This window comes from Halichondria panicea, chromosome 7, assembly GCF_963675165.1.
Source record: "Halichondria panicea chromosome 7, odHalPani1.1, whole genome shotgun sequence".
NCBI classification, from domain to species: domain Eukaryota; kingdom Metazoa; phylum Porifera; class Demospongiae; order Suberitida; family Halichondriidae; genus Halichondria; species Halichondria panicea.
Genome location: NC_087383.1, coordinates 4,984,284 through 4,995,703, shown reverse-complemented (window position 1 = coordinate 4,995,703; position 11,420 = coordinate 4,984,284). Strand labels below are relative to the sequence as shown.

General features: G+C 40.6%; 2 protein-coding genes across 3 annotated transcripts; one reads left to right on the top strand and one right to left on the bottom strand.

Annotated features, from left to right (window-relative positions):
* The first annotated feature begins 71 nt into the window (after positions 1-71).
* On the top strand, positions 72-5,075 carry LOC135338870 (major facilitator superfamily domain-containing protein 12-like). Its single transcript, XM_064534956.1, has 10 exons — positions 72-874; positions 966-1,083; positions 1,286-1,444; positions 2,417-2,509; positions 2,870-2,962; positions 3,077-3,117; positions 3,174-3,318; positions 3,483-3,589; positions 3,706-3,842; positions 4,797-5,075. The coding sequence occupies exons 1-10, from the start codon at positions 72-74 to the stop codon at positions 4,913-4,915; spliced, it is 1,815 nt and encodes a 604-aa protein (XP_064391026.1). The 3' UTR covers positions 4,916-5,075.
* A 259-nt stretch (positions 5,076-5,334) lies between these two features.
* On the bottom strand, positions 5,335-11,419 carry LOC135338871 (BOS complex subunit NCLN-like). 2 transcript variants are annotated; one of them, XM_064534957.1, is made up of 13 exons: positions 11,171-11,419; positions 10,891-11,081; positions 10,461-10,605; positions 10,210-10,307; positions 9,451-9,534; positions 9,149-9,216; positions 8,633-8,891; positions 7,949-8,127; positions 7,719-7,806; positions 7,455-7,604; positions 7,290-7,345; positions 5,686-5,818; positions 5,335-5,517 (listed from the first exon to the last, which is right to left on the bottom strand). In XM_064534957.1, exons 1-13 carry the CDS (start codon positions 11,334-11,336, stop codon positions 5,434-5,436), a joined length of 1,701 nt encoding a protein of 566 aa, XP_064391027.1. In that variant the 5' UTR covers positions 11,337-11,419; the 3' UTR covers positions 5,335-5,433. The 2 variants fall into 2 exon arrangements, with proteins under 2 accessions (XP_064391027.1, XP_064391028.1); XM_064534958.1 differs by lacking the exon at positions 5,335-5,517 and having other exon boundaries at positions 5,724-5,866.
* Position 11,420: the final 1 nt, after the last annotated feature.

Genomic DNA, 11,420 nt, shown 5'->3' with positions numbered 1-11,420 from the left:
AATACAGGCAACAGTAATTATTACTCTGCCTCAGTCAAAAGTCATCGTTTGAGCGTGCGAAACTGTACTGCATGGATAGTCTGAAGGCCAATCCGAGTCTAAACTCTCCCCCTCCTGGCTATACAGAGAGCCTGGATGGTTCCAGCATTGACAGTAAACCGACACCAACTAGCCCTCCCCCTCTCCTGCCTTCCAGGCCCCCATCAAAGTCGAGATATGGCTCTGTTGAGCCTAGGTATGGCTCAGTGGAGCCTAAGAATGGCTCAGTGGAGCCTATGGAGCCACACAGAGTAAACTCAGTCCAAGGTGTTGATTCCGTGCCTGTTGCTAGTCATCAGCACTTATCTATTGTTCGCAAAGGTGCTTATGGATTTGGCCATGTGTTTAACGATCTATGTGCCAGCATGTGGTTCACTTACCTCCTGTTGTTCTTCCATGCTGTACTCCAAATAGACAACACATATGCTGGTATAATACTGCTCATTGGACAAGTAGCTGATGCCGCTGCTACCCCAGTCATAGGATTCCTCTGTGATAAAACCCGATCACGATATGGGCGCAGAAAAACCTGGCATCTGGTTGGTACCATAATGGTTGCAATCTCGTTTTTCTTCTTTTGGCACAATTGTTTGTTTTGCACAAATGGAGTGAGCAATCCAAATGGCACAAATTTGTCATCCAATTGTAATGATAATACCTACTCTGACAATGCTGGTAACACTGAAGGGACTCCAATACACATTAAAGTCATCTACTTTTCCATTCCGATCATCATTTTTCAATTTGGATGGGCATCAGTTCAAATTAGTCACCTTTCTCTCATTCCAGAGTTGACAGAGAATGAAAACGAGCGAGTGGGGCTCAACGCCATCAGGTGAGGGAGCAGTAGATGTACATTGTCTATATACACATCTAGTATTTCGCATGTAATGTGTAAAAAGTAAGGTGGGATGAATTCTCTCCAGGTACTCGGCCACAATTGTGTCCAACTTGAGTGTGTTTGTGGTGATGTTTGTGCTCCTGGAGACACTGGGGCACAGCACTGGAGATGATGTAGTACCCGGGGATGTGTGGATTTTCTCTGTGAGTGAGTTAATTATCTTAGATCGATCTGCCTGATATACACACTGTGTGAGTGAGTGGTGCATCTTAAAATGTTGTGTCATAGAATAAGTATGATGCAGGAATTAGCGCTGCCTTAATTGCTTATGCTAATAAAAAAGAAGGTGTGTATTGTGTATTACCGGTACATCGTCAATAATTAGGTTATTGTTCAATATTACAGGGTACTGCACTTGGGGTGATAGCTGCGGGGTGTTTCTGCTCCCTGCTCTTCCATGCTGGAACTAGAGAGCCAAGCACATCTGCAGAGCAGAACGATGAGAAGAGTAATGGCAAGAAGCTTGCGTTTTATAAATGGTTCCTCAACCCTCAGTTTTACGCTGTAAGTCTTATTGTTTTACCTTTCTGATCTTTTCAAATACATTTATTGTTGTTAGGTTTATAGCCTCAGTGGTATAATAATTATACACTAACTGTATTAACAATTAATAGTCTGAGAAAAACAATATGAAAGTTGATTGGCCAGAGGAAGCACCGAAAAGTGTGGAAACAAGAGAGAGCCGTACGTCAATCCGTCTTGTATAATAATCAGCCTGAAAACGAGATTATAGACGTTGCGTCCGGCCGTTTTTGCTATGTTCGTGGAGGATATTTGCTAAATTGGCTTTGATTGTATCGCTCAACACTGGGTGGGAGAATATTTCCGGTGTATGTACATGTTACAATGATTATTTTGTCTATAATGTGTAGACAGCTGCTCTATTTTAATAGCTGCGTTAATATGTACAATAGCATTTGTGTGTGCATAATTATGTATGTGCATGAACAGCATGATTTTCAATGGACTGTGCCTAACATGACTTCTTGTATGGAAATGTGTACATGTACTTGCTGCATGTACTGTGGTGATGGTGATGGTGTTGATTGTCAGCCCATTCACCATTCTCGCTCAAATCTACTACTGTATAGCGGGTTATTTTCGTAAGGTGGAAATTTTGTATTTTTCTTATCAGTAGAGCACCTACGAAAATTAAAACTGCAAAAATGTTCTGGCACACTAGGTTCAACGTCACTATCCTGAGCTATACGAAATTTAAATGGGTACTCGATCTGTACGAAAATTTGCACCAATAAAAATTAATGACCCGCTATATGGTATGTTTGGCTACCCCTACTCTATATAGACGTACAATGTGGACTATTACATTCATTATGCATTTTTATTGGAAGGGAGATAGCGCAAATTAATGTTAACCTGGGACAAGGTTACATGTACATGTAGTACAGTGTGTGTGCCGTGCGTGTCATATTGACCACCCTGTGGTGTATTGTGATCCAAATTCCACTTGTGCAGGTTGCTGTGATCTACATGTGCACGAGACTGATGGTGAACCTGACTCAAGTGTACATTCCCCTGTATCTAGTGGATTCACTTAAATTGAATAAGGTATGTATCTAGGACCATGTATACCTTACACAGAAACCGGACGATGTCCCAACTTGCATCAGAGCATGTTTGGGGCGAGTGGTGAGTGACAAAGCTTGACGCTTGACTTATGGGCACAATTTACATGCTTGTGTATTCCTCTCTTGCACTAGAGCTAAAGCGTAATTGTGCTGAATGTATGAACACCGTGTAATGTTTGCCCTTGAAATAGTCATTTACAAGTGCTTGGCATAAAAAGCCTACCTGAGCACATGTTTAAAAATATGACTGCATGTACATTCTTTATACTAGTGGATATTCCTCATGCCTTTTATACTGACCGGGTAGCTCTTCATACTCTATATTCTCCGTACCACACAGAATAGTGTGGCTATTGGTCCCCTGGTGATTTATGTATCAGGATTCCTTATGACTCTCCTTCTCAAGTTCTTCAACAAGATTATTGGCAGATATGTACGTTCAACCATGTGGTATTGAATCTCTTATTACTGCATGCAAATCTATGAAGTGTGTTCAACTACTGAAATGTACATACGTGTAATTCAATAAGTTACCCCTTACTTTCAGATGGTGTATTTTATCGGCCTGGCTCTCATCTGGGGAGGACTGTAAGTGTAACCATTATGTGTTATGTGGTGTACTAGTTATGTATTTCTTTTCTCAGTGTGTGGTTCTGGGTCCAGAGTGTTCCTCAGAATATAGTGGAGGAGGTGTTCCTGTACGGGTCGACAGTACTGATAGGAGGGGGTGGGGCCACCATTTTAGTCACCTCCTTGTCTATGGTGGCTGACCTCATTGGACCCGCTGTGGTGATTATGTACACATGCACTGTAGGTTTGTACGGCTTACCCATATGGTTTCTTGAAACCTTAAATCTAGGGCCATTAAAGGAAGTGACCTTACTAGCTGTTTCAAAGCTGGTACATTGTTTGAACAATAATACACAATCATAATTATGACATACACACAATAGGGTAGTGGTGCTTTTGTCTATGGACTAATGAGCTTCACTGATAAGATATCCAATGGCATCGCTGTGGCAGTCATTCAAGCCCTTCACCCTTGTAATCACACAGAACAGTGAGTTTAAAACAAATGATTACGTTTACATTGTATATTATATATTACATGTATATACATGTACATGCAATCATAATTTTTACAAGGTATAATTATGTACGTATACATTCATTCAGTGTGTGCTGCCCAAAATGCCAGTCGTTCTATCGCCACGTACTGGTATTCGTACCTGGAGGAGCGTCACTGCTCGCCTGTGTTGCTCTTGCCGTGTTGTCACTCATTATGTTCTTGAGAGTGAGCAACAAGTCTAAAGGTACGTACATTTGTCTCTGTTAGTGGACATTATAATTATTGTCTATATAATTATGTGACGTATTTCATGACTATCAAAATTGCCTACACAACAGCCATATACGCTCAGTCTATAATACTTGCTCAAGTTTGACACCTACGGTGTGTTTGCTATAAAATTATAGGAGTGGACGTTCGCAGTTGTAGTTCAAACATGATGCTTTGCACTAACTAGCTGACAGTTGGTAGTTTGTGACAGTTAAAAATTGCAATAAATTATGGTGAATGCCCACTTCATGAATTATTCCCGAGGTAGCTAGATGAATTGTCGTACATGTTCCTGATGGTGAGTGATTGACATACCTTAGTGCTACTAGCACTGTCAGTGTATAATTATATAGTGGGACCTCTATAAAACGGGCACCTTTTGGCCGTTATAGAGAAGGTGGTCTTCCTTGGGAAGTTTCAATTGCCATCTATGTATATCAAAACCTCCCAAGGAAGACAATACATACATTGTATGCTCTATGAGTCATTTCTGGCTGCGAATGAATCTTGGAGCTTTGCTAACTGCTTCTTTAGCTCATACAAGCTTTGAAAAGGCTGTAGAGACAAGCTACAGCTAGGTTTTTTTCACAATAATGCTATCTCAGCAATAATAGAAAGCTGCTCGTTATACGGAGTAGAGAGGTGGTCGCTCCTGAGAGGTTGCTTTACATTGAAGTCATTGTAGTTTCAATCCGGACCTGAGCTCTTGGCCGTTATATAGCGTGTAATGGAGGTTCCACTGCATGTATAGTATAATTGTATCATAGTCAATATGCGCATGACAGCTAGTGTTCAATAATAGTAAGTGTCTGGTATAGAGGTGGTACTCGACTGTAACTTTGTCGGTTATCATAATTTGTAACTGCCCGATTCCCTGTCGTATTGCCCACTCTAGCTGTTAAGATAATTTATTTTTTTCACGATTCAGCAATGTGCACACGTAGAACCTCCCTGGTTGTAACTGCCAAAGACGAATTGGACCACTCTATTTCCTCTGATAGAAATGAGACTGAGCAATTAATAGGCAAAAACAATATTGTGTCTTGATCATACTTATTTGTGGTTGTGTTTGGGTGCATACAGTAATCACAGCGTTTGTCAGTCTTATAATTTGTTATACGTATACTTTACCCTGCATGCTTTTGTAATTAAAAAATTATTCACCCCTTTCTTATAGTCTTCATGTAAACAATATTAATGAAATCAGTGCAGTACGTGAGTCGGGCGGCCGTGACAACTTGGCAGTATAAGTATGTCTAGCAGACTATACTCACTAGATCCATGCATGCGATAAAATGACAGTATGATTCACTGAAGTCAATATTAAAGATTGACATTATATTTAGACTTCCCTCTCTGCAATCCACATTAGTGTGCATGATGATGCTCGCTTATGCTTGTCTCAATTGTACTGACCCACATGCATGCACTAATATACTCCATAGTACGCATGCATCACGTACATGTAACAGCAGAGCCACGTTTATACGTACTGGTGGTACACGTACATACTCAACATGCATGCAGTTACTGCAATTCATACAAAATAATATTATATAATTATGTCAGTCTATTTTAGTTGGTCGGATTGTTCGTACTTGGATCGGCAAGGGGATTGACTGGATGAGGGGCCAAACCGTGGGGAAAAACTGCAGAGCAAAATGGTTATCATTATGAACTGTTTTTCTTAAGTATCAAAGCCAAAATGTTTTTATTGCTCTCTCAATTTAACGTCACGCATCACACTTCAATGGAATGGCATGCATGTGCATGACTGTATATATTATACACAAATCATGATACATGAAGCAACTCACCAGCACAGATAAGTACCAGAGGAAACCATAAGCTGTAATAGCCAGTCCTAGAAAGAGATCAAATAAAGCAGGCTTTATCCGGTGAGCTTGTAGCCTTGTCTCGGAGATATCATACACCACAAACTCAGGCTCCCTGAATAGTGCAGAAAATGCTCAGCTCTTGAACAGACAGATTATCTCCCTAGAGATTGTATACTACAGTCATCTTAGTTGGATTTATGACATACATGACAATACAAGTTAATGCAACCTTTGAGGGGACACTATAAACACAGCTGATACGTACTGTAACGAGTTTGCTCTCATGACATGAACAAAGTTAATATGAGTATTCGACTTAACTGATGGAATCTATCTGACAGTGCAAGCGAATTACCGTGTTTGGTTAAATAGATTAATGATGATTGCAATGATTGTAATATAATTGTATAATTAATATGGATTAATAGCATGAGTAACAGGCAATAGCTGGCCTTGTATTTGCACGAGGTGCAGCCGAGTGCTATGAACCTTTCCAATGCTTGTTATGAGTGCTATTAATCCCTTTTTGCACGAGTAACCATACTATTAATTTCTAATCGTTTATGATGAAGTTCTCGGCAGTTTTATTAATTAACATTTTCAGCTGCAGCCGTTCATTTTAAAACCACACATTGTCATTCTTGACAGGTAATTGCATGATGTCTATGGCGACGTGACCGGATGTGATACGGGATTAATTGCTATACAAACTCCAGTCACTATAATTATAGCACATCATACGATTAGCATAATAATTATAACTAGAGCACTGGAGCGCTAACTCTCGGCTTTTGACATGAATAATAAGATCTATATATAGAAACCAGAGGAATGTTGCCATCTGAGCTACCTGACCTACCCTTACGCATACCCGGTTTTGCATTAAAAGTTCAAAATTTTTTTCCCGGGGATCTACCTCGAATAAAAGTCATGCGTTAGCTAGCTAGCCAACGTGCAAGTTCAAGCTTCTGCTTGCTTTTATTCGACAATGAGGCTTTAAACATCAAAATCTTCCAACTAATAACTTATTGCTGTAAACGCAGCGCTATGGCATCTAGGTGAGCAGGCTCAGATGTGACAAACAAACAAACCAACGGACTACTAGTAACTATACCCGCTGGGCACGGCTTCGGGTAATTATGACTAAATTGTTGCCACTTGCCTTTCCTGTCAATGAATAAGCAAAAAAGGGGTGGATCTGCAGAGATGTCAAGTTCAAAATTGCTGCTGTTTCTGGCAGTACAGTTATGCAGCTCTACTCCTGTAGCTACTTAGTGGGTAGCTACGTTGAATAAAACTATGTGCGAACAGACTATGCTGAGTCTGAAAAGCTGCAACAGCCTTCACTATAAGTAAAAGTACTCAAGAAAGAAGCTCTAGTCACAAATCCATGAATTACGACAATTGTTAGCAATTGCTACATGCACAGAGAGACAGACACACACATGTAAGCTTTACTGCATGGCTTTTGCGGTTACACCTCGAGGCATAATAATAATTATCCATAAAATGTCCGTACATGTACATACATTTCTACTACAAACAGATTACAATAGCCCCTAAAGAATTTCCTAAATACTTACGATCCATCTGGTTTATGACTGTAGGTAGTAACATCGTGAGCATATCTGCCAAGAGCCTGCACAACGAGTAACACGATAGCACATATGCAGTCTAAATAATCATGTAATTATGACTGACAGAAACACATAATTAAATGTTACATGCGGCGTACCACAGTTACCTACCTGCTCAAGGCCTGTTACTACAGGGTGTTCCTGAGTCATTAGTTGAGGGGAGCGAGCATTGGAGGCCAGAAACTCCATCCATGCCTTGAGAAAATCTGTATGGACACCATTCTCGCTACCTTCAAACACCTCACCGCAATCTGACGAGTTCTGGGAGAACATTTTATGGAGTAAACACGTACAAACCAAACAGGAGAGTAACAAAGAGTCTCCAGACATTACTTGTTACACAGTAGCAGTCTTACTAATAAATTAGCAAACTACCTCACAGGAGACTTCAAATAAGTGTCGAGCCACTCCCTCAGCAATGACCTTGACGTTACGAGAAAGAATGTCCACATTGTTCTCAGACCTAAAAATATTGAACAACAATACATGTACTAGCTGTACCTGCAAATATGTTGGTTGCTCCACAGAGAAAAAGTTTGTGAAGATCGAGACAAAGGAATTGATATCCACAAGAAGGGACAGACCCACTACGAATCACATCTCACCTGGTCACAAACATGGAACGTCTGCTGAGGTCACTGTGGCTCTCCAGAGAAGAGAGAGTGGCAGCTGGTAGTCTCTTCAGCGAGAACTGCTCATGTTCCCATGCTAACAACTCGTCACCTAGTTTAACCTTCTTGTGGGCCAAGGGGAAAGGAGAGTCTGGGTACATGTATGCCCATGTCTGGAAAGATGCAAATTTAACATAATTATAATGACACAAAACTTAAGACACGTAAAACATGTACATGTAGGCAATCAATTGGCCAAGCCACCTGCAGTGATAAAGCATCAGTACAGATCTGTTGAAAAAGGAATGGCTTTATGAGAAAATGGGGTAGAGCTGCAAAAAGGTTGATCTAGCGCCTTATTAAGTATTATGGAGTGGAAAATTTCTACACGAGTCGAAGAGACTACAACTGTATTCCATGTACACTAAATAAAACTAGATATAACTTGAGAACGAAAAATTCTTCAATAAAAAAGCTATACGTGTATAGAAGCTCTTAGCTGTTCTCGCATTGCAACAATTGAGCAGTTACAACTGTACCTTCACGAGGCTTGTTATCACTACTACAAGTCTTTAACACACAATTCCCACAACTATACTGAATACAGATATACTTGAGGCCAGGTGGTTCAAGAAACAACATGTACAAATGCATCACACACGCAGAGTAATAACACACCTCATTAAGAGTTTTGAGTAGTTTATGAGGCTTGGTACCCTCTTTGGGTGGCTTGGAGACATGCACAAAGAGACTATCCCCTGATGCAATCTCGTCCAGACACATTGTGTACTCTGCCTGTGGCAGGAGACCATCATCGTCCTGATTATCCATCTGTTCAAAGATTAGGTGCTTGGTACCAAAGTAGTTGAACTTCCCACCCCCGCTCAGTACAAAGAGGAGGTTGTACTTAGGCCGTTGCTTGGGGTCGGCATAAAACCTGTAGATTAGAGTATCAATGCAAACAACCTCTGGACTTCTTGTTTACAGATCAAATGACGTACAATTATTTTATGGGCTATAAATGGTTTTCCTGACAGCTAGGGCAACACTACTAAGGGCACATCCCGATGGTAACATAAGTGTGCAGACAAAGTACTATTGTTTGCTATCTAACCTCACATCTATCAGTGATGTAGATAAAATGCAAATCAGGTATTGCAACAGCCAATGACTGTTACAGACTAGAGGGCTAACCTGGAGAACAGTCGTGCTAACTCCAGCACTGCTGCCACTCCACTAGCTCCAGCGTGGGAAGGGAGACTCTATAGAATGGTAGCACACAAGGAAACTGTACTATACCAAGTCGTATGGGTTACATGTACAGTACACACAGAAACACTTGCATTAGAGCTACATGTACATGTATAGCAGTCAATGGTGAGTGGTTCATGCTATCAACGTTGTTGTAGTTCAATATACATCGCAAGGAATATTAATAATTTACTTTGAAATGATACGTACTACAAGTAAAAACTGGGTACTACAACATGACTCACAGTGGCTAGCCCAGTGGTATCATAGTGAGCTAAGATTGCCAGAGTAGGAAGCTTGTGTTCCACACCTGCGCCCACCAGCTTGCCCTATAAGAAAGTGAATGGAAAACAGTGAAACTAAACTTACATGTACTTTAAGAATCGCATACATGTACAGTGTATACACACAAATACACGTGCACAAATACGTAGATACATGTAGATAGACCCTTTCAGGACCAAAAGCAAGGCTGTAATGTATAAGTGCATGGTTAGCTTGAAACACACTACTTTGGGGCATATCAACATAGCTATATTGGAGAGCATGATCTGCTTATATATACCGTATTACTAGAATATAAATCAACAGAAAAATTGACCTTTGCGATCTTAACTATTGCATTCTGGCAAGTATCGTGTTTACTAGTACTACTTTAGATTTTGCGATTTGATCAACCCTCGCAAAGTTTGCGTATGTTTGATGCTCGCAAAACATTCTAGTAATACAGTACGTGCATGTAACATGTATATAAGCTGACCACAATAGGTTTCACTGTGATGAGCAAATTGAAGAGCAGCTAGTACTTCGTTTTCATTCGATACATCTACCTATAACTACGAGGATTGATTACACGCGAGAGATCCCCTTGAATACATGTAGTAGACCATTGATCATGAAGAATAATTAGCATGGAGCTTACACACTTTTACAGATTAAAGTCATGATCTGAAATAAGAAATTTATTTCCAGATATTTCGCATTGGCGATACTTCGATACTTACAGTAATGGTATGAATTTCAACATCTTTGTCAGGTTTTGATTCTTGTTGATCACTACTTGTCATCTGGTATCCATCCTCGTAAAAAGTTGAAAGTATTCCTGCAAGTCCACAGTGACATAATTATAAAAAGCCACATTTCAGGAAAGACATTTTAATGAAAGCTAGGTGTGATCATTAGCCCACAAAACACATGGCTCTGCAGTAACTAGCTACTTGTATGTACATGTAGCACCACAATACCGAGCTCTTACGATAAAGTACTGAAGACTTAGACTCTTTCTCTGCATTGTTTGCCAGCTTGTTATGAATCAGAGTGAGCCCCGTGTCCTCAGGGACAAAGTACACCGGAATAGGGACCTTTGTTAACAGTAGCTCTGCTTCCAGTTGTCGCCACTCCTGCACGTGAGACACACGACAATCACATGACTGAGATTTATCTTTGATCTTACATATGAATTGTGCATGTACATACATTTTCTTTGAACAAAAAAGAACACCGGATACAAAAGGTGAATGACTGCGTTGACAACTTGCAAACACACGTACTGTACTCAATTGTGCTAACAATGTGGGAAGGCTTGTACACGTCATGCACTGCATGTGGAAAGAACACAGCACATTGAGAGGTTCTTTTCACCTCCCATGGAACAGACTCCTAGAAGCCATTTAACTACCACTCACGTTAATTTTCTTTTTGTCCACAGAAACAATGTCTAGAGGTAATAAAATGATTATGGAACCCGCACCCCGCTCAACAAGTTCCATAAAAGACTCATATGAAAGCTCCGCCCATCTCACAACAACACATTTCCTGTTCAGCATGCTTGCTACCTCCCCTCTGGCCTCCATGTTCACCAAAGAACTGCGAGAACCTGTCACGGTTAAGAATTGAACGTTACACCCATTCACATGCAGGTACACTGCCAGCAGCAATTTCAGACCCAATTTAGATACAACTCACCATACTGGTTGCCATACAAGTCAAACTGCTGCATCCTGTGTGCTGTGAATTCGTGCACAGCACATGCTGGGCTCAGAGCACTGAGCAACATCACAGATGACAGCATCCACAGAGTGACAGGTACCCCTTTGAGCAGGTCCCAAGCTCCTTCTACATCTACCACCATGATACAAAATAATTTGTTAAAAAGAGCAGCAAGATGATGATTTTGTAGTAATCTTAGTGTCCAGAACACACGTGGTTAGGCTGC

Excerpts from the sequence above, each read along its gene's own strand:
- LOC135338870 (XM_064534956.1), top strand. The coding sequence starts at position 72 with ATGGATAGTCTGAAGGCCAATCCGAGTCTAAACTCTCCCCCTCCTGGC. Across the intron at positions 1,084-1,285 it reads GGGATGTGTGGATTTTCTCT|GGTACTGCACTTGGGGTGAT; the intron begins GTGAGTGAGTTA and ends TCAATATTACAG. Across the intron at positions 3,843-4,796 it reads AGTGAGCAACAAGTCTAAAG|CAATGTGCACACGTAGAACC; the intron begins GTACGTACATTT and ends TTCACGATTCAG.
- LOC135338871 (XM_064534957.1), bottom strand. The coding sequence starts at position 11,336 with ATGGTGGTAGATGTAGAAGGAGCTTGGGACCTGCTCAAAGGGGTACCT. Across the intron at positions 7,807-7,948 it reads CGTTCCATGTTTGTGACCAG|GTCTGAGAACAATGTGGACA; the intron begins GTGAGATGTGAT and ends CAATATTTTTAG. Across the intron at positions 7,605-7,718 it reads TATTTGAAGTCTCCTGTGAG|AACTCGTCAGATTGCGGTGA; the intron begins GTAGTTTGCTAA and ends ATGTTCTCCCAG.